At 44.9% G+C, this 19,086-nt stretch overlaps 1 protein-coding gene across 1 annotated transcript in view; it reads right to left on the reverse strand.

Annotated features, from left to right (window-relative positions):
- Positions 1-8,352: 8,352 nt before the first annotated feature.
- ETNPPL (ethanolamine-phosphate phospho-lyase) overlaps positions 8,353-19,086 on the reverse strand; it is a 35,142-nt gene continuing 24,408 nt past the window's right edge. The window contains exon 13 of the mRNA XM_014839082.3: positions 8,353-8,799. Within this exon, the coding sequence (XP_014694568.1) occupies positions 8,728-8,799 (72 nt within the window). The 3' untranslated portion in view covers positions 8,353-8,727. The remainder of the gene's footprint in view (positions 8,800-19,086) is intronic.

Below are 19,086 nucleotides of genomic sequence, written 5' to 3' on the forward strand. Positions count from 1 at the left end.
TATGTGACCAGATTTTCCTAATTATGCCAAAGTCCAGAAAACAAAGCAGATATTTTAATGAGATCAACACTAAAAATGTTCTGAGTAGTGTTAAGAAGAGTTTGTAATGAAAGGCTTTTCTTGTTATTCATTTTTTCATTCATATTCATTCAGCGAGGAATAAATACGTACCCATTAAGAGATGTTAGCTTGCAAAAACAGAAAAGCCAATTTAAACCAGCTTAATGAATAAAAAGGATTTATTGGCTCATTTAACTGGAATATCCAGAGGAAGAGCAGACTTTTGGGTTGACGTTTTTCCAGTGGTTCCACAATGCACTTCTTTCCATAGAGGTCTTACTTTTATCCTCATACGGGTGAAGTGTCTATAGACGTCCAGATCCACATCCTCATGTCAGGAGAGCTCTTCTCTTCCAGCATTCACTCTGCTGGGAACAGCTTAGACCAATGGCGCATGGACTGTGAGCCAAGGAGTGGAAAATGCTGATCGCACCAATGTGTGCGCGCGCGTGCGTGCATATGTTGGATATCCATTTGAAAATCTAGCATTGTTAAGATGAGGGAAGGAGGAAGGCATGCTGGCCAGCAGACAACAAATGTCTAGTACAGAATGTGTGCTTCACTCCGTGGGAGATGAAAATATGAATCAGAGCAACTAGTGTTCTCAAGGACCCCGAAGGGAAATAGTTGAGAAAAGATATATTCCCTGAATCCCCAGGCATCAATGTGCTTTCACTACAGTGTTACCTAACTTTGATGCTGTTATTAAAGTCTCATGAGAGAGAACCTTGTTATGTTTTGTGTGACTTGTGGGCCCTGCTGCCTTGGAATTGCAATACTTACGTAATGAAAACAAGCACACACACACGCACACACACACACACACACACAACGTAAAGAAAGCATTGGAGAAGAAGAGAGAAAAAACTAGAGCATCTAAGATACTAATTCCTTTTGCCTGAATATATTTGTTAATTGTCTGTTCGTGTGTAACAAATTTCTCATTCAGCACTGGGGAAAAGAGAATGAAACATTATATTCTTCCTTCCCAGAGCTCCCTTATTTTAAGACATTCCCATGGATTTTAGGGGTTCATTTGACTTATCTCTCACTTGGAAACTATCACTGTGGTGGACTGAATAATGGCTCCCCAGAGCTGTCCTGTCTGAATGCCTGGAACTGTGAGTGTTACCTTATATCCAAAGGGACTTTGCAGATGGGACTAAATTAAGGATTTTGAGATGAGGAGATGATCCTGGTTTATCCAACTGGGTCTGATGTAATCACAGGGTCCTAATAAGAGGAAGGCAAGAAGGTCAAGAAGGAGGAGATGGGACCACAGACACAGAAGTTGGAGTGATGAACTTGAAGGTCGAGGAAGTGGACGAGGAGCCAAGCAGTGCAGGTGGTCTCTAAAAGCTGGAAAAGACAAGGAAACAGATTCTCCCCTGGCCTCCAGAAGGAACCAACCCTGCCAATACCTTGCTTTTTAACCCCTTAGGATTCATTTTGGACTTCTGACCTCTGGAATTCCAAGAGGATAAATTTATGTTTTAAGCCACGAAGTTTGTGACAATTTGTTACAGCAGCAAAGGAAACTAAGACTCACAGTACCTCTTCCGCTGCTTCCAGACCCACCTCTTTGCTCTCTACCCTGCAGCGACCTTAGAGAGATTTTTACAGAATGCAAATCTGTCTGCTTAAAGCTCTCCCCAGCCCCTTAGCCTAGGAGGTAATGTCCAGGTTCCATTACAAATTGCCTTTGCCTCCCGGCACGACCCTTACCTTCTCTTCCTCCTCTTTTCTTCCCTCTTCCCTTTCACTGGTTCTCACTCTAGACCCTGCGCTTTTGCACATGCCATCTTCTCTCTGAAAAGGGTGTCTATCCTTCTCCGTCTGGTCAATTCCTTTCCTTCAGCATCTCCTGGACTATGAACTGGGCAGAGCTGACTGCTCCCTGTTCAATGTTCCCATCACACTCCCTAGGCACCTCAGTGATACCCTGCATTGTCATTGTGCTGTTTACGTAGGCTTCTCCTGGCAGGGACTAATCCGAGGCAGGAATACCAGAAGAGCCCAAGAAATATTTGCCGAAGGCGAGGATGATCACACCTGTGTCACCCTGCCTCCAGGTCTCCAGTGAGCTGGGCCATCTCCTTCCTCCCCTGGCACAGCGCAGGTGAACTTAATGCTTCCTCTGGGCTGGCATTTACCAAAGGGACCTACATCTCAGTCACAGGCTTTCAAGCCAGAGAAAATGCCCAGGAGAGGCTGGGGCGGGAGGCCGGGCCAATGGACGCTTTTAGTTTGAACGCAACCCTCATACAGATGGACACAAGTATGGAAGAACAGACCCAGCATGGGAATATTTTTGGAAGGAGAGATACACAAGAATTCCAAACCATGGGAAGTTAGTTAGAGTTAATATCTAGCCTCAAACTAATGATTTCAAAGTACTTTGGGAAAAACCCCATGTGAGGCTGGTGGCTCCCTCGTTATTGTTTCTCTCCCTCCCCTGTCTCCTGTTCAGCAGTTCCTCACTTGTGTTCCTGGGATTTTCTCCAAAGCAAACTATCTGCCCCCAGGTCCTTGTCTCCTGGTCGGCTGTAAGGAAACCCAAACGAAGGCATTGTTTAAAACCACACGGCTACACATTGGGGAAAGTCAGGACTTTGATGACTTAATTATGGGGATGGAGATAAGAAAATGTTCCTGCCCTTTCATTTTGAAGTCTCACTGCCTCTCCTAATCATCTGGTAACAGAGCACACTCTGCTTCTCTTCCCCTCAACTGGCAGCACCTCTCTCTCCAGGGACCGTGTCAGTCTACACTCCCAAATTATAACACCCAGAATCGAGCCAGATCAGATAGAACACCAATGTAGGGCTATCTAATGCAAACACGCCATTAGACGAAAGAGTCTGTTTTCTATCCCTCTCGGACGTGACCTGTGGCGCTTTCAAAAAGACACATGGAAACAATCACAATGAAAGGATTTCATGCACTTTTGGAGCAAAGCTTATTTATTCAAATTATATTTGGATCCCATCACATTAGAGGATTTTAGAGAAACTCTTAGGTTTTATTCTCAGAGCTGTAGCTTTTTTATTTAATAATTTATTATTATTTGGTAGAGCTAAAGTGACTCTGTTTGAGGGTTCAGTTAGAATTTTGTATTATTCACTGGAGGTTTTTCTCATTGAATATGTAAATTGATTCTTTTGTTTGAGGATCCCAAAGCAGTTCTTGGTAACAATGATAACCTTTCACAGTTTCATGGAAAGGCTAACTACATGTAAAGTACCAACTACAGAGGCTTTATTCTCTATTCTAATGCATCAGGGCCATCTTGACTTTTCTGAGTTTTATTGTTCTATCTTTGAATATCAGAGAAAATTCATCATCTTGCTCCTTTTAAAGCAGATGCATTGGAACCTCAATGGTTAGAATAAAGAGGGTTAAATTAACCTGAATTTATTGTGCCTCTGACTGTAGACTCTGAGGGTTGGGAAGACCCCCCATTTTCTGGAGAATACAATCCTTACCAAACCAGGCTTATTTTGCCCACCACACAGTATGCCAATCACTGAGATGACAAGTTTTGCAGCAAAGAAAGGATTTATTAACAAGGTAGCCAAGTGAGGAGATGGGAGAAGAAGTCTCAAATCGGCCTCCCTGAAAACGGGGATTAGTGAAATTTATGAGATAAAGAGGCAGGGTGGTCTGAAGTGTGGGAATAGATGATAGGAGGTGAGGAGAAGTGAGGTAATTGATGATCTGTGCAAGCCTAGTCAAGCTTCATGGCCCATCAAAGGATGCATGTTCACAAAACGGTGGTATTAGCATGATCTGAGGGTGGAGTTTTCAGCTCCCTGTTGTCAGGAGGTCACCTGTGGGTCATCCATGTAGACCCAGTTGATGAGTCAGTGGTCTTAACTGGACAAGGAGTAAACTCTCAGTTCCTGAAAAACAACTTAAGCACGCATGGCCATGGCAACCCAAGTGTCAGAGAGGTTATCTATAGGATGGCCTTTACTAATGCATTATCCAACTACTTTTGCAAACAGACAATTAACTGAGTGTAGTTAAAGCAAGTTGGCCCCTAGCTTCACAGTCATGCACTGCATCATTATGTTTTGGTCACTGACGGACTGCGCATATGATGGCGGTCGCATAAGATTACTACTATAGAGCCTAGGCGTGTAGTAGGCTATACCATCTAGGTTTGTGTAAGTACACTCTGTGATGTTCGCACAATGAAGAAATTGCCTAGCAAATGTATCCCAGTTGTTAAGTGACGTGCTGACTGTAGAACTTTGACTCTTGACTCACAAGTGATGACACTGAGGAGTAATGTGGAGTCTCAACATGACACCCTTTGACCCAAATGGGGGTAAAAAAACACCCAGCTCTTGTGTTTCCCATAGAAAGAGTTGATCCTCTGGTTTCCCCATTAAGATGTGATTACGAACGAAGAGTGACTCTGAGCACTTCTGTAGAAGTAGGAGAGTCTCTATCCCTCCCCCACCCATTGTAGGTCTGAAGCCTTCAGCCAGATACACACTCTGTGGGTACGCTATGGACTGACCTGGGTCCCCCCAGATTCATACGCTGAAGCCCTAACCCCCAGTGTGATAGTATTTAGAGATGGGGCCTTTGGGAGGTAAGTAGGTTTAGATGAGGTTATGAGGATGGGTCCCTCATGATGGGATTAATACCCTTCTAAGAAGAGACACCGGAGAGCTTTCTGTCTCTCTCCGTGTCATGTGAGGGCACAGTGAAAAGGCAGCTGTCTGCAAGGCAGGAAGAGAGTCTCACCAGAACCAACCCTTCTTGTACCCTGATCTCGTACTTCCAGCCTCCAGAACTATGAGAACTATGAGAACAGCCTACGTTAGGCTGCCTAGTCTACCATATCTTGTTATGGCAGCCCGAGCTGACTGATACACAATATAAGCTCCAGAAGCACCACTAGCCTCCGTAGAGGACTCAGGTAGTCTCCTTACCTCTCCCTGGATTAATCCTCCTGACAGCCGTGGCTCCTACAATCAAACACACATTGACCAGAGACCAGAAAGAAGGGGTTTTGGCTGCTTCCGTACTCTTCATAAGCCTGTCAAATGTGAAGTACCTGTTATCAATCTGTATATATACCTGAAAAGGGTGAATGTTATTGTGTATAAATTATACTTCATATAGAATTAACCTTGAATTTAAAAAAAGATCAATGCTTGGGAACAGATTTCTATGAGGAAAACCTGAAATATCTGGGTTTATTTAACTGAGAAAAGGTAAATTTGGGAGTAGTTTAATAATACCGGAAATCCAAATGCTGGTGTTCCCTTCCACTTAAGGGTCAGTCTGCACCATTATATTTGGTAAGAGGGGGAAAAAATTAGGTTCAACCATGAGTGGTTTACTTGGCTTCAGGATGGCGTGCAGTGGGCTTTGGCTGCTGTTCCAGAGGACCCACAGAGAGCTTGTTGGTCCACTCAAGTCCAATCCTTTTTAAGGACTCTGATGGGGTGAGTTCTGAAGAAATACCTATTTATCCTTTTAAGCATCCATGAGACACCTGTTGGCAAGTAAGCACAGACACATGCACACATGCTTATATGCATCTCCCAAGGAATGAGAGAAATTCCCAGAAGTAATACGTACTACACACATAAAAAGGAGGAGAATCATTTCCCTAACTGACTCGTAATTTATAAGGTTCGCTCTGTCCTTGATAAAATTGTCTCTTAATTGCTCCATTACTGACCCCTTAATGACAGCTTCCCTGGCTACATGAACACCCCTCTTGTTTCAAGTCTTTCTCTGTTTCCACTGGATATAGAGCAAGAGCCACCTCTGCGTGCCACAGTTTCATTTTGGAGGTTGTGAGGTCCCAGGAATGGGTTGCAAAATTGAGTAGTTCATGGGTTCTACAGAGTTTTGATGGAGGTCGATGCCCATCTTTTTGAAATGGTGAAGCCCTAAGGGAGACAAAGAAATAAATGGCACACAGCACCCAACCAGCCCCTGTGGGTAAGGCATTGGCTAACGTGCCACATTAACGATTTCTGGTTAGTTCTCTCTGAGTGCTTTCTTCCCTCTATCCATGTTTCCTTCCCTCCTTTCTTCTATGTTTTAAAATTTATATGTATATGTATACAGAATTGAATTATCAAAATGCTTGGTTTGTAATAGAGCCTCATCATTGGTTCATGCATGGACTTTTACCTTACTCAGTTATCTAATTAGATACTTTAAACAATGCAATAAATACCTGAGAATGTAACACCTAAATTAAAAGCTAGGACCTTGACAGTAGCTGACAGTTAACCGCATGGTCCCTTCCATCAGACCATCCCTGTCATCCCTCACCATCATCCTGTGTTTAGCATGACCTTGTTTGGCTTTCTATATACTTTTTCTCTTAGGATATAAATGTATTGTTAGAAAGTTCATATGTGTGTTGGTGTGTGCATAGCTTTTGACTTTACACAAAGTGGTACTGTGCTGTATGTAATCTTCCGGACTTATTTTTCACTTATTATTATATTGATAAGATTTATCCATATTATTTTGTGCATTGCAGTTCATAATTTTTGAATGCTGTATTATATGCCACTCTGTAATATCCCATAGGTTATTAGTCCACTGAACCACTGAGGGGCATTTGTGTGTTTCCAGGATTTTACCATTATGAACAGCACTGCTGACAAGATGAAATATTGGAGAGGACAGGGATCTCCAGGATCCTTTATAAGTTCCTGGTGAGAATATAAACTGGGGTAACTACTTTGGTAATAGTTTGGCCTTACCTACTAAAGTGGATCATTCACATACGCTAAGCACGCAGCAAGGCCACTCCTAAGTACGCACTCAACAGAAACCGTTGCAACGTGCAACAGAATATCCAAAGCAGTGGGACAATGTATCTGAGAAAAGTTCAGAACCCTCAAGCTCAGGGAATGGGGCTGGGGTGGCGCCTGGGGAAACAAGCAGCTGGCCTCAGAAATCTAGCCCAAAACTCCCACTCCTCCCCCAAGCCCCCAGGCTTTACACCCCAGCGAGAAGCAGCTAGACTGTAATTCCGAGCCCCCGGGGTCTGGAGGAGGAGGAGAGCTGCACAAAGCTGCCTGAGGTCAGTTAGTCCCCACCCACATCTCTCCTCCTGATCTTCTAGACTGTGATATCATGGCTGAGGACACCTGGAGCTGAGGTCTGAGGGCACTGTGTGTCCTCAGGCAACGGGAGGGTAGAGCTGGACAGAACCCAACAATTTCCCCTCCTATTTTCTCCTTTCACCCCCAAGCTGGACTGCCTCCTCCCTAGACCACCCTGCCCCAACTTCAGACACCAAGGTCAAAACACCTCCACCTGGGGAAGTCTCAGATTCCTCTGTTTTCTTCAACCTCACTCTTGGGGAAGGAATCAACAGTTGTTTAGGGTCCAGGTGGGATGTGCGGGTTTTCAAAGTTGGCACCAAGAGCTTACAGTAGCGTAGCCTGGGGCTTCCAAGCACTCTCCTACGTATTATCTCATCCTCTTCTGACAACCATACAGGAAGGAGCCAGCACAGGGGTGATATTCTTATTCTACAGATGAAGACAGATTCTGAAAAACAAGCCTGGTCTTCCCCTTGGTTCAGGGGACACTACCGTGGCCTCTGGGAGCAGGGACCCCCAAGTACCTTCCTCTGGAGAGTTGGCCTCTGCCCGAGGGAGCTGGCTGTCTAGAGATATCTGGAAACTTAGCCCCGACTTGGCCTGCAGCCAAGGACTGCCTGCTATAGTAAAGGCCAGGCCCCCTTGCCTGAAGGTGGGTTAATTGTATGGTGACACTCGTGTTCCTAAGATCCTGGTGGGTTCCTGCTAAGGATATCTTTGCTGCCTCTTTCCCTGACCTCTCCTTTCTCCTTACTTCCTTAATCCATTCCTCCTGAGAGCTCCTCCAATAAATCACTAGCACCAGAATCTGCTTGTAGGAACCCCACCTAGGATACCTTCAATTAATAGAGGGTACTAGTGCACTCCAGATGCTATGGGTGGCATCACAAACTCGGTATATTTGATATCCAACATTTACCATTTCTAATGTCCTTTGTGACTTCTTCTTTGACTCGTGATTTAGAAGTGTGTTGTTTAATTTCCTAATGTTTGGATATTTTCCTATAATCATTCTGTTATGGATTTGTAGATTATTCCATTATGATAAGAGGACATACTTTGTATCATATATCATCCAAAGTTCAGTAATAAAAGCAGAACCACGAGGATATGTATCTATGTATCTATATCTATATATCACTAGGTATGTGTGTATCCTAGCGAATCTGCTTTTCATATATACACACACATATATGTATGTTTAGGCTTATATTTTATTTATACAGATTTGTTACAGGGATTTGACCTTGTGCAACTCTGGTACAATCTCTGTAAGGCAGGACAAGCATTTGGAAAGAGAAGATGGACGTAAGGTGGGGAGAGCAAGAAGCTGGAATCCAAAGCACGGTGGGAGCCCAGGAGGACAGGCTAAAACCCACGCCACTTTTTGTTGCCTCTGACCCTAGTGGTGTGGGTGTCATGCATTAGCTGGGCCCTTGGTCATAGAACTCAACACGCACCTCAGGTCAGGAGCTGGAGGAACTGAGGGGACCCATGGGAACATGGGTCAGTTGCAGGCCAGTCACTGCCTCACACCAGGGAGGGGAGTCGGCACGCCAGTGATGATGTGTTAGCTGCGAAGTGACTTCTGCTTCACTTCCTCCCCCAAAGTCTCAAGCCCGAATCTCTCTTGTGGTCCACCCTGACGAAAAGCATATGGGAAAAGAGATTCTCAGAGACATAGTTCAGTCAAGGCCAGCTGACACACTCAAAACCACCACAGTCCTTCCTTCGTTGACTTGGAGCCTGTGCACATCTCCTTACACCGTCCTTAATCTCCAAATAAAGACAATAACCACCTCATGTTTCCACCTAACATGACACACTTACACCATATGCAATCAAAAACATACATCCCTTTCCCAGAAGAGAATACAAGGTCCCCTCCCACCTTTCTCAAATTGTTGGGTGATGTTTTTCTCTTGCATTCCAGATATTCTTTTCCTTACCCCTAGTGTGTACTGGCAACATCATTTTCCCTTAATGATCAGGATCAGTTAGCCCGATGAGTTAAAGTAACCATCTCTTTGCCTGTTGATTCAGTGGCATGAGGGACCCAAAGTGGCCAGGTGGTGGTCTCAACTTCTAGGAGGAATCATTGTTGTGTCCTTTGGTGGAAGGGTTATTCTCTTTGGAACCAAGACTTCTAGACCAGCAGAGCCTAAAGTTGTTGGGGTAGGAAGCCGACATTTTCCTAGTGGATCACTGTGGTTGTAGTGAGAGCAGTCACTCTTATTTCCACCCTTGATTCCCAGTCCTGTGAATCCTCGCTACAGGAGAAAGAGCACTATATATTGGTCCCTGGTTTAGATCATTTACTGCATTCTGGAGGGCATTTCTCCAGCCCTGCAGGATGTTGGCGCCATAACTGAGTCTTTAAAAGGACATTCCACCATTCTTGTAAGCTAACCGTTTCAGGATAATGGAGAACATGGGAAGATCATGGGCCCTCTTCCACATTTGATTTTCTGTAAAATGAGTTCTTCGGTCTGAAGTGATGCAGTGTTTAGTACCATGACAGTGGAAAACTATTCTCTAAGCCCACAAATGATAGTTTTGGTAGAAACATTTCAGGCAGGAAAAGAAAATCCATATCCAGAGTAACCGTCTCCTCCAGTGAAGACGAGCACCACCCCTCCGCGGTTGAAGCAGTATAACTTAACCCACCGGCCGCTCGGCGTCGGCTGATTCCCTGGATAATGGTGCTGCGTGCAGCTTGAGGGCTGGCCCCTGCTGTTGGCAGGTTGGGCTCTCAGGAGTGTCTGCAGCCAGGCCGACCCGGGGGAGGGGAAGTCAATGCTGCTGAGTCCACGCATAACCTCCATCCCACTGGCAGGGCCACTGTTTTCATTACCCCATTGGGCAAAGACAGCAGTGACTGGGAAATTGAATCTGGCCACCATGGGGAAAGTGGTGTTTCTACAGAAGAAATCTGTGTAATTGAAATCCTTTAGAAAAGAGGGATTAAATAAAGGAGCAGTTGGGGAAGAAAAAAAAGAAAAGAAACAAATTGGAAATCTCAAGATAGACATGATAGGTTGGGAATCTCAGGAATATCACAGAACAGTACTTTGGGAACAGTGAAGAATAAAAGCAAACTACTGAATACAGAAAAGGAAGAAGTGATTAGCTTTATCTCTCAGTCTTCTCTCTTTCTCCCTTTGAAATTCTTAGCACACCAAGAACATAACCTCGACATGAGGCCCGAGAGGTGTGGCTAAGGAGTCCTCAGGCTGCTCTGAAGGAGCAGTCATTAGAGGACGCGGCTCCCTGCCAACTGTTCTTGCTTTCTAAATCGCTCTTTCTGTTTCACAGTCCCATTTCCACTTCAAATTCTGTGTTACTGCTGCAATTTTCTTCTCTCCAGGGCATGGAAAATGTACTCTGGATTTCTACTTTCCCTGGGGCAGCCATTTATTTCAGTTCACAGATGATACTGTTATCGGTATAAAAAGTAGCAGGGATGCCTAAGCCAGCATTTGGTGGCCAATGTTTCATTATGTTCAGGGAAATATTACCTAGCAGCTTATCATATATCTGATACTATGTCACTTGAGTGAGCTTCCCTAATTAATATTTTTGTGTCTTTCGCTGACAAATTGTGTTTTGCTTTTGCTTGCTAGTACGTCAAAGCCAATTCATCAAAATAACTGGTTTTACAATATTTCATTAGTAGATTTGACCATCCATGTCAATTAATTATTCTTTTATTCTTCTGGCTCCAATGATGTGGAGGAAAAAATACTATCCCAGGATTCAAAAGTATCTGGGTGTCAGTCCCAGCTCTGCCTCTGAGATGTGGGGCACCTCATCCAGTCACTTAACATCTATGGCCTTCAGTTTATCCATTGATCAAACAAGGGAGCTGAACCAAGGACACATGCTAAAGGAAATACTAAAAGGAAAATAATTCCAGATGAAAGGAAGAAATGAAGAGCAATAAAAAGAATACATATAAAACAAATTGATACACAAATACACAATCATTAGACCTAAAATTATAGACTGAAAATACAAACAGTAGGGGCTGGCCCCGTGGCCGAGTGGTTAAGTTCGCACGCTCTGCTTCGGCAGCCAGGGCTTTGCTGGCTCAGATCCTGGGCGCTGACATGGCACCACTCATCGGGCCATGCTGAGGCGGCATCCCACATGCCACAACTAGAATGACCCACAACTAAAATATGAAACTATGTACTGGGGGCTTTGGGGAGAAGAAGAAGAATAAGAAAAAAAGAAGACTGGCAACAGATGTTAGCTCAGGTGCCAATCTTGAAAAAATAAATACAAACAGTAACATTCAGAAGGGAAAAAATGAAATAAAAATATTCTAAAGTCCTTGCATTGACCAGGAAGAGGGTAAAAATCCCAGCCAATATTTCATTATTGGATTTTAACGAGTATGAGTTTGGTTTTCTAGCATTTTGTTTATTTTTGTGCATGCACTCACACACACACACATATATACATACATATTTGAGAGATATTTTATATATGTATATATAGAGAGACTATATAGAGAGTATATGCCTATTCTATACATATAAAATAATGCATCATAACCAAGTTGAGTTGATTTCAGGTTAGTTTCACATTTGAAAATAAATCTGTGTACATCACCTATGTAATTTTCCTGCCAAAAATGTTTAACCTGAATTTAATCATGAGCAACATTGTACAAATTCAAACTGAGAGACATTCTTTGAAATGGCCAACTGGCTTGGACTCTTCAAAAAAATCCATGTGATGACAGAAAAAAAAAATCAGACAGGGAATATTCCAGATTGACAACTAAATGCTATACAGGATCCTTGATAAGATTCTAAATTTTTTAAAAAGGCTATAAAGGACATTATTAACACAATTTAGGAAATTTGACTCTGAATTATATATTAGATAATATTATGAATTAATGTTGTGTCCTTAATATGACAATTGATTTGTAGGAGAATGCCCTTGTTTGGAGGAAAGACACGGGGAAGTACTGAGGGTGAATTGCCTTCGTGTCAGCACCGATCCTCAGATGGCTCAGCCGAAGCCCGACAATGTGTGTGCAGGAACACGGCGAGGGAAGAAAGGGGCACAATGTCAACAGTGGGTGAGTCCAGGTGAAGGACACGTGGAGGTGTCACTATGATGCAAAACTTTCCTGAAGTTCAAAATTTTTCAAAATAAAAACTTGGGGAAAAATAGAGAAATTTTAAAATACAATAAAAGTGACATAACAAAAGATAAAGTGGCTATTGGTGTGAAGGAAAGCAACAATGAAGTCCAAGTGATAGTATAAAGTGGCTTTAAGAGAAAGCATCATGAAAGGAATTCCTTAAAGAGAGGCCTGGAAGCATGGATGGGCAGTCAGTAAGAGATCATGTGCACAAAGAAGAGGGAAGAGAAAAATACCATAATCACCCAAGTGACAGAATAAAGGAGAAAATCATCAAATCATTTAAACAGATACAAACATCCTTTGATAAAATTCATCATCCGCATTCATGATAAATACTTGCGACAAGGCAGGAATTGGAGGCCTCAGCCTTGATCTTATCGATGTGTCCACACCCACACACAAACCTACAGCAGAGCTCCTGCTTGGAGTAAATGCTGAATGCTTCCCCTTTGCACTCAGACAAGGGTCCGCTCTCACCAGTTTTAGTGATGATCATATTGGAGGTCCTAGCCAGTGGAGTAAAGCAAAAAGAAAAAATAAAAGATATGGGGATCACCAGGGAATAAATAATGCTGTTATTCTTCTCAGATGATAGAATTATATATGTACAATCCAAAAGAATTGACAAACTTTTGGAATTTGCAAGTGAGTTTGCTCAAATCAAAGTCAATATGCAAAAATCAACTGAATTTCTAAACACCAACAGTGGTTGGCAATTTAAATTTTACAAATATGCTATTTACAGTGGCACCAAAATACATCACTATGTCTGAATAAATCTAATAAAATGTAGACTCACGAAGGCATAGATTCCTTGTTTCAGAACAATCAGGAGAAGGTCTTGGATTTTACTCGTTTCTACTTCAGCTGGATGTCCTATCTTGGAAACTGAGCTTTCTTTTCCTTGCTCTCCTTGAGGAACAACCCTCCGCCGCCTAGTCACAAAGAGCCCCATTCAAAGTCTCTATACCTTCTCGCCTCCACTGCCCCAAAGCAGCTTTTCCTGTTTGGTCAGGTGAGTGCCAAGCCTTCTTAGGAGGACGTAGGCAGGAAAACTCACTGCTCTTCAAGGCCACCTGTGATTGGTTCCCCATCCCCAGAAGCATGAGTGGGAAGGACATACTTGGCAGTTAGAGACATCTGCACAATGGGTCCTCAGCTTGGGGAGTAGGAGCTATCATAGTGCAGTGGCCAGGCAGAAGACTCTGAAACTGCCCTTCCACACACCTGGCCTCATCTCTGCAACCAAAATGATAAATCAAAGACAAGTTCACGTTCTGGGCATTGATGGTGGAGACTGGTGCCACTCTTAAAAATCTAAAAGAGTGGCTGTCCCTATCATCTCTCCTCTTAATTAGCTGACTTGAAAGTAGGGACAACTGGAAAATGACAACACACTATTGTAAGCTCAGCCAAGCAGTGGGCCCATTGTGGCCACAGCACTGGACGTGGTGGTGCTGCTGGAGCCAATTGATGAGGCCTCATGTGCACGATATGTGGTCATTAATTTGGAGAATATGCTTATTTTTAACTCAATCAGAAAAGAAAATCAGAAACAGTTTGCACTCCTATGAAACAGACAATATGCTTTACACTTTTGCTCCAAAGCTGTGTTAACTCTCCTGCCTGTGTCATAACTTAGACTGAGGCCATCTGGCCAATCTGGGCATCCTGGAGAATATCACAGTGGTCTGTCATGTGGATGATGTCATCCTGACCCTATAGGAAGAGAGGTGGCTAGTCTATGGGAGGCCTCAGTAAGACATGTTTGCTCAAGAGGGTGGGAGATAAACCTATGAAGAATCAGGGACCTATCATTTCAGTATGGTGGATGATGGCCACACTACAGGCACACTCCCTGGTGGCCTTGAAAGACAGTGGCAAGGGGAAATCTTCCCAATGGTAGGACTTTGAGTGGCGCACCTAGTATCCACTTGGTGTGGAAGGAGAAGTGTATGGAATCATGAGCAGTGGGGAATGGCCTGCCTGGTTAGCTGGTCAGCAGCGTGAAAGCATCAGAAGGTCTGTGATAAAGGAGGTATTTGGTAGAGGCATATGAATGAATATATGGAGTAAATAGCACATATTAAGATTTTTTGTATCACGTGTTGGTGTCCACCAAAAAGTATCTACCACAGAAGAGGCACTGAACAGCCAAGTAGATAAAATGACTTAGCCAGTTGACACTAGCCAGCCTTTGACATTAGCCGCCTCATGGTAGGCATAATGGGTACATAAGCAGAGTGGCCACAGTGGCAGAGATAGAGGCAACGCGTTGGCCCACAGCATGGACTCCCACCTACCAAGACAGATCCAGCTATTGCCTCCTCTGAATACCTAATCTGCCTGCAATAGAGACCAGCACTGAGTCCCTGATATCACACTGTTCCTTGAGATCAACTGGCTGCTTGGTGACAAGTTGACCACATTGGGCTCCTTACACTCTGGAAGGGCTAGTGGTTTGACTGCACAGGAATAGATGTCTATTTGGGGTATGGGTTTGCCTTTGCTTTTCCCACTTGCAGAGCCTGTAGGGGTTTGCACCACAATCCAGGGGCTTACAGAGTACCTGATCCACATGCATGGAATCCCACCCAAGATAGCATCCAAAGGGGGAACCCACTCGACAGTGAAGATGTGTAGGGTGGGCCCATCACCATGAGCTCAACTGGTTGTATTACACTCATACCGTCCAGAAGCTGCCACTCTGATAGGGCATTGGAACACTGTCCTGAACAAAGATGCAACTGAAGCACCAGCTCAGAGAGAATGCTCTGCAAGGATGAGATGCCATCATTCAGACTGCACTCAATCAGGGACCTCCATAAGGCAGTGTCCCCAGTTACCCCTGGATCGAAGGACTGAAAGCGGGAATGGCCCCACTTATCATCAATGACTTGGTGGACAATTTTGTTCTTCTCCTCTCTACAATTTTGGGCTCTGCAGGGTTGGAGGCCTTGGTCCCCAAAGGGTGCACTTCTGCCAAGAGACAGAGCACGAGTCCTGTTAAACTACAAGCTACCCCTGAGCATGCTGTTGTCTCGTGTCTAGGGAGCAGCAGGTGGAGTCACCATATTGGCAGGGTTTATTGACCTTGGTCAACAGGAGGAGGTAGAGCTGCTGTTCCACTGGGGAGAGGCAGGAATATGTGTGGAGCTCAGGTGACATGTTTTGGTGTCTCTTGGTCCTCCTGGCCTAATTGTAACTGAATGGACAAGTGTCGCAGCCCCGGCCTGAGAAGGGAATGGTCTCCAGGGGCTCACACTCCTTAGGATGAGGGTGAGTCACACCACTACTGGGATGTCCAGAAGTGATAGCTGAGGGCGAGGGGACTTTCAACGGTGAGGAGGGGGTGATGAGTACCAGTTGTGGCCCTGAGACTGTTTGCAGTGACAGCAGTTGTGGTTTGCTCCACTCGCCTCTCTCTTTAGGTCTCCCCTCAGGAAGCGAGACCCATGGGAACCAGTGAGGAGCACTCCCCCAACGTGTGGGGACATGGATCTGCGTGGCCCAAGGAGTGGACATGGCAGCTGTGGGAGCGTGTGGCTCAGCTCTCCATTTCCAAAGAGAACCTGTGGCGAGGAGTGCAGCCAGCTGACAGCCTTCAGCGACAACATCTTCAGGATCCACTGCAGCAGTTAAGCTGGATCTGCTCTCCTGGGAGCCCCCAGCCAAGGAGCGAGGTCAGCAGGCGACCAGGGGCCTGGTCGTTTCTGCCTAGCTCAGTTCTCCTGCATGGACAGCCTTGGCACAGAGGCTCCTGAGGTGCTGGCACAGACTTTCTCAGGGCGGTGCCTAGGTCTGACACTCCTCCCCCTCGATCCTCCTTTCTGGTTCTTCTCCTTTCACAGGTGTCAGACCTCAATGTCTCTGCTGATTCCTGCACTCTCCCTCTGCCCTCTCTCCCAGGCCTTCCCCTAATCAATCTTTTGCCCTTCTGACTATCTTGGTGTTAGAGCTATCTCGGGACTATCTTGAGTCCAGAGGACCCAAACTGACAGGGCCTCTATTGTGACGCCACAGATGTGCGGCCACTCCCGGGAACATCACACACAGGTTGTCTCTGCTGCATTCGGGAAGGAGTAATTTATTTCTCTGTCTCTTTTCCTTGTTACGCAAACCTAACTTACAGATAATGAAGAAGAGTGGAGGGTACTGAAGAACGAAGTCTTAGTTTTCCGCTGGTTCATACTTGGAAACTCCTGACACAGGTCTGGGCTGTTTTCTCCTTCCTCCCTGGCACATATACACCAGCTCCAGTAAGAGGAAACAAGCACCTTCTGAGCACGCCAAGGAGAGATGCCCATAGGAGTGCTGATCTGCACCATGAAAGTTCTAGTTATCTTGTGATTATCTTGCTCCCCAGGAGCAAACCACAGAGGCCTCTGTTCCCTTTCCTCCTTGCTGGCTCCCGGAACCAACCTCAGCATTACCCAGCCAGGATTCTCAGAGTCAGGTATACTTTTTAGCAGTGAAAAGTATTTAGTAATGAGATCTTGCATTTTTATAGCATTTTTATTTGTGATGAACTCAGGAAGCTTTTTACAATTAATTTTCCTCCTAACATCCCTTTCAGTTATCATGAAACAGTCATAGCAAAATTACTCTCTTTTTTATGAAACAAAGAAACCACATAAAGTAACTATTAGGAAAGCAATAGGGAGATAATGGGAAGACAACACTAAAATAAAAGTTTGCCCCAGCCAGATCCTTAGCCTCCGAGTGGACGTCTCATGGCTCCATTAGGTCACGAGCAGACTCTAGGTTCTAGGTCTCTCGCTTCTCTCTGCCAAAGTCTGTTTAGAAATGTGTGTGTGTGTATGTGTGTGCATGTGACCAGCACACAGTTACCCACTGATGATTAAGTAGCTAGGAACTAAAGTGTTTTTCCTTTTTGCAATTACTGACGATAGCTTTTGGCTGTTTAACCTGCCCATTGTTAACTGTGCTGTTTAGGGGATACGCTACCTGCCTCCCACCAGACTCCTATAGATGACATCTCCCTGGAGACTGGGTCACCATGGTAATGGGGGATTGAGCTGCTTTTCAGGAATTAGGTTCTAATTCCCCTTTGTCCACTCCAGGTTGATTGAGACAACCAACTCATCAACTGGGCCCTTGCAGATGTCCAATAGGTGACCTTTTGACATTAAGAGGCTAAAAACTCCACCCTGAGATCATGCTAATGCCGCCATTTTGTGACCATGGATCCTATGAAGAGGCGTGGAGTCCTACTATGCTTGTGCACATCATCAATTACTTCACCTCTCCTCACCTCCAATCACCCACCTCCACATTTCAGACCACCTTGCCACCCATCCCATAAATATCCCTGAGTCCCTATTTTCAGGGAAGCGAATTTGAGGCTCATGTTCTCGCTATCTCACATGGCTGCCTTGTGATTAAACCCTCTCTCTGCTGCAATCTCGTCATCTCGGTGTTTGGCTTTCCGGGCAGTGGGCAAGAATGAACCTGGTGCAGTAAAAATTTGGTGAGCCAGCCAGGAGCTCAGTCCAGACGGACCTTTTTGCCTGAGATTCATCAGCCCCTTGACAGTGTGGAGAACCTGTGGACAAGTCCAGCAGCTGTCAGGAGGGTTTCTCCTGGGGCTGTTCTGGGATTCTTTCCTGGCTTGGCACTGCTGACTCCTTGGCACATACTTTCACTTTGCAGTAGAGAGATGGTTTCTTGGTTTGGAAGATGTCTTTTTGGTGAGTGACTTCGGTACAAGTGACCACATTCTTATTTCTTCTTCCTTTGGTCTGACTTCCAAACAGGAAGCCTCGTTTTGGCAGGGGACACCCTCTGAAACTTCTGACAAAGGAAGCCTTGGTCTGGCCTTCACTGTGAGGGTCTTGGTTTCAGGGACGCTCAACAATAAGGAAGAATTAGGGATCTGTTCACAGAAGTGCTCTTGGCTTGGGTTGGTTTGGTTTTGGTTCTGGCTGCAGCATAAGTATGCTTTCACCAGCCGTGTCTAAATTCTGAAACAATGGGTAATGGTAATTTCATTCCCACCTGCAGCCCCCTAGGCTGCATTCTTCAAAACTGGGCAACTTTCAGTTATGAGTCCATGAAAAGGAAAAAGATGGTATTTTTCTGTAACACCACGTGGCCACAATAAGAGAGCTCTTGTAATGACTAGTCTTAAGAACTTAATCAAATTTGGAATCTCAGCTTCCTCTCGTGGTCTTTCAGATACTAATGAGAGCTCCACACCTCACCCCCACCCCGGCTGGTTTCGGAGAGTCTGAGTTCCAACCTAGGAGCTCTCCTCTGGTTTTTGCGCACCTGGATGATTCCAGAATCTGGAACCCTGTTTTGTCTCCTAAACACTGAGTATTGAGTATTATTGAGTATTTTAGGCACCCACTGAGTCAGTTGTGGGGACAGGAGATCCGTAATCTGTAAACTGTCTTTCCAGGAACTGTTGTTTGTGTGACCCTTATTTGATAACCTTTGGGAAGAGGCCGGGAGGGCAAGGCCTGATCACCTCTTTCCCTTCTTTTCTGTCTCACTCATCACTTCCTCTGTTGTCACCAAGTTGCAGTTAAGTTCAGGCTGGACCTGAGCAGAACCTAGACCTGTAAAACTGAAACTTAAAAAACTTTCTGCTAGGGACTTAACTCTAGGGACCCCTAGCCCCCAGCCTGCTCCAGGCCTTTGTCTCCTGCCTCTCTGGCTTGCCTTATGTTGCTGGGGGACTAAGTGCCCAGGCCGACTGGGACTTGACTAAATCTTATAACTATATTGACGCCTGCATTT

Source organism: Equus asinus, chromosome 3, assembly GCF_041296235.1.
Source record: "Equus asinus isolate D_3611 breed Donkey chromosome 3, EquAss-T2T_v2, whole genome shotgun sequence".
Lineage (NCBI taxonomy): Eukaryota > Metazoa > Chordata > Mammalia > Perissodactyla > Equidae > Equus > Equus asinus.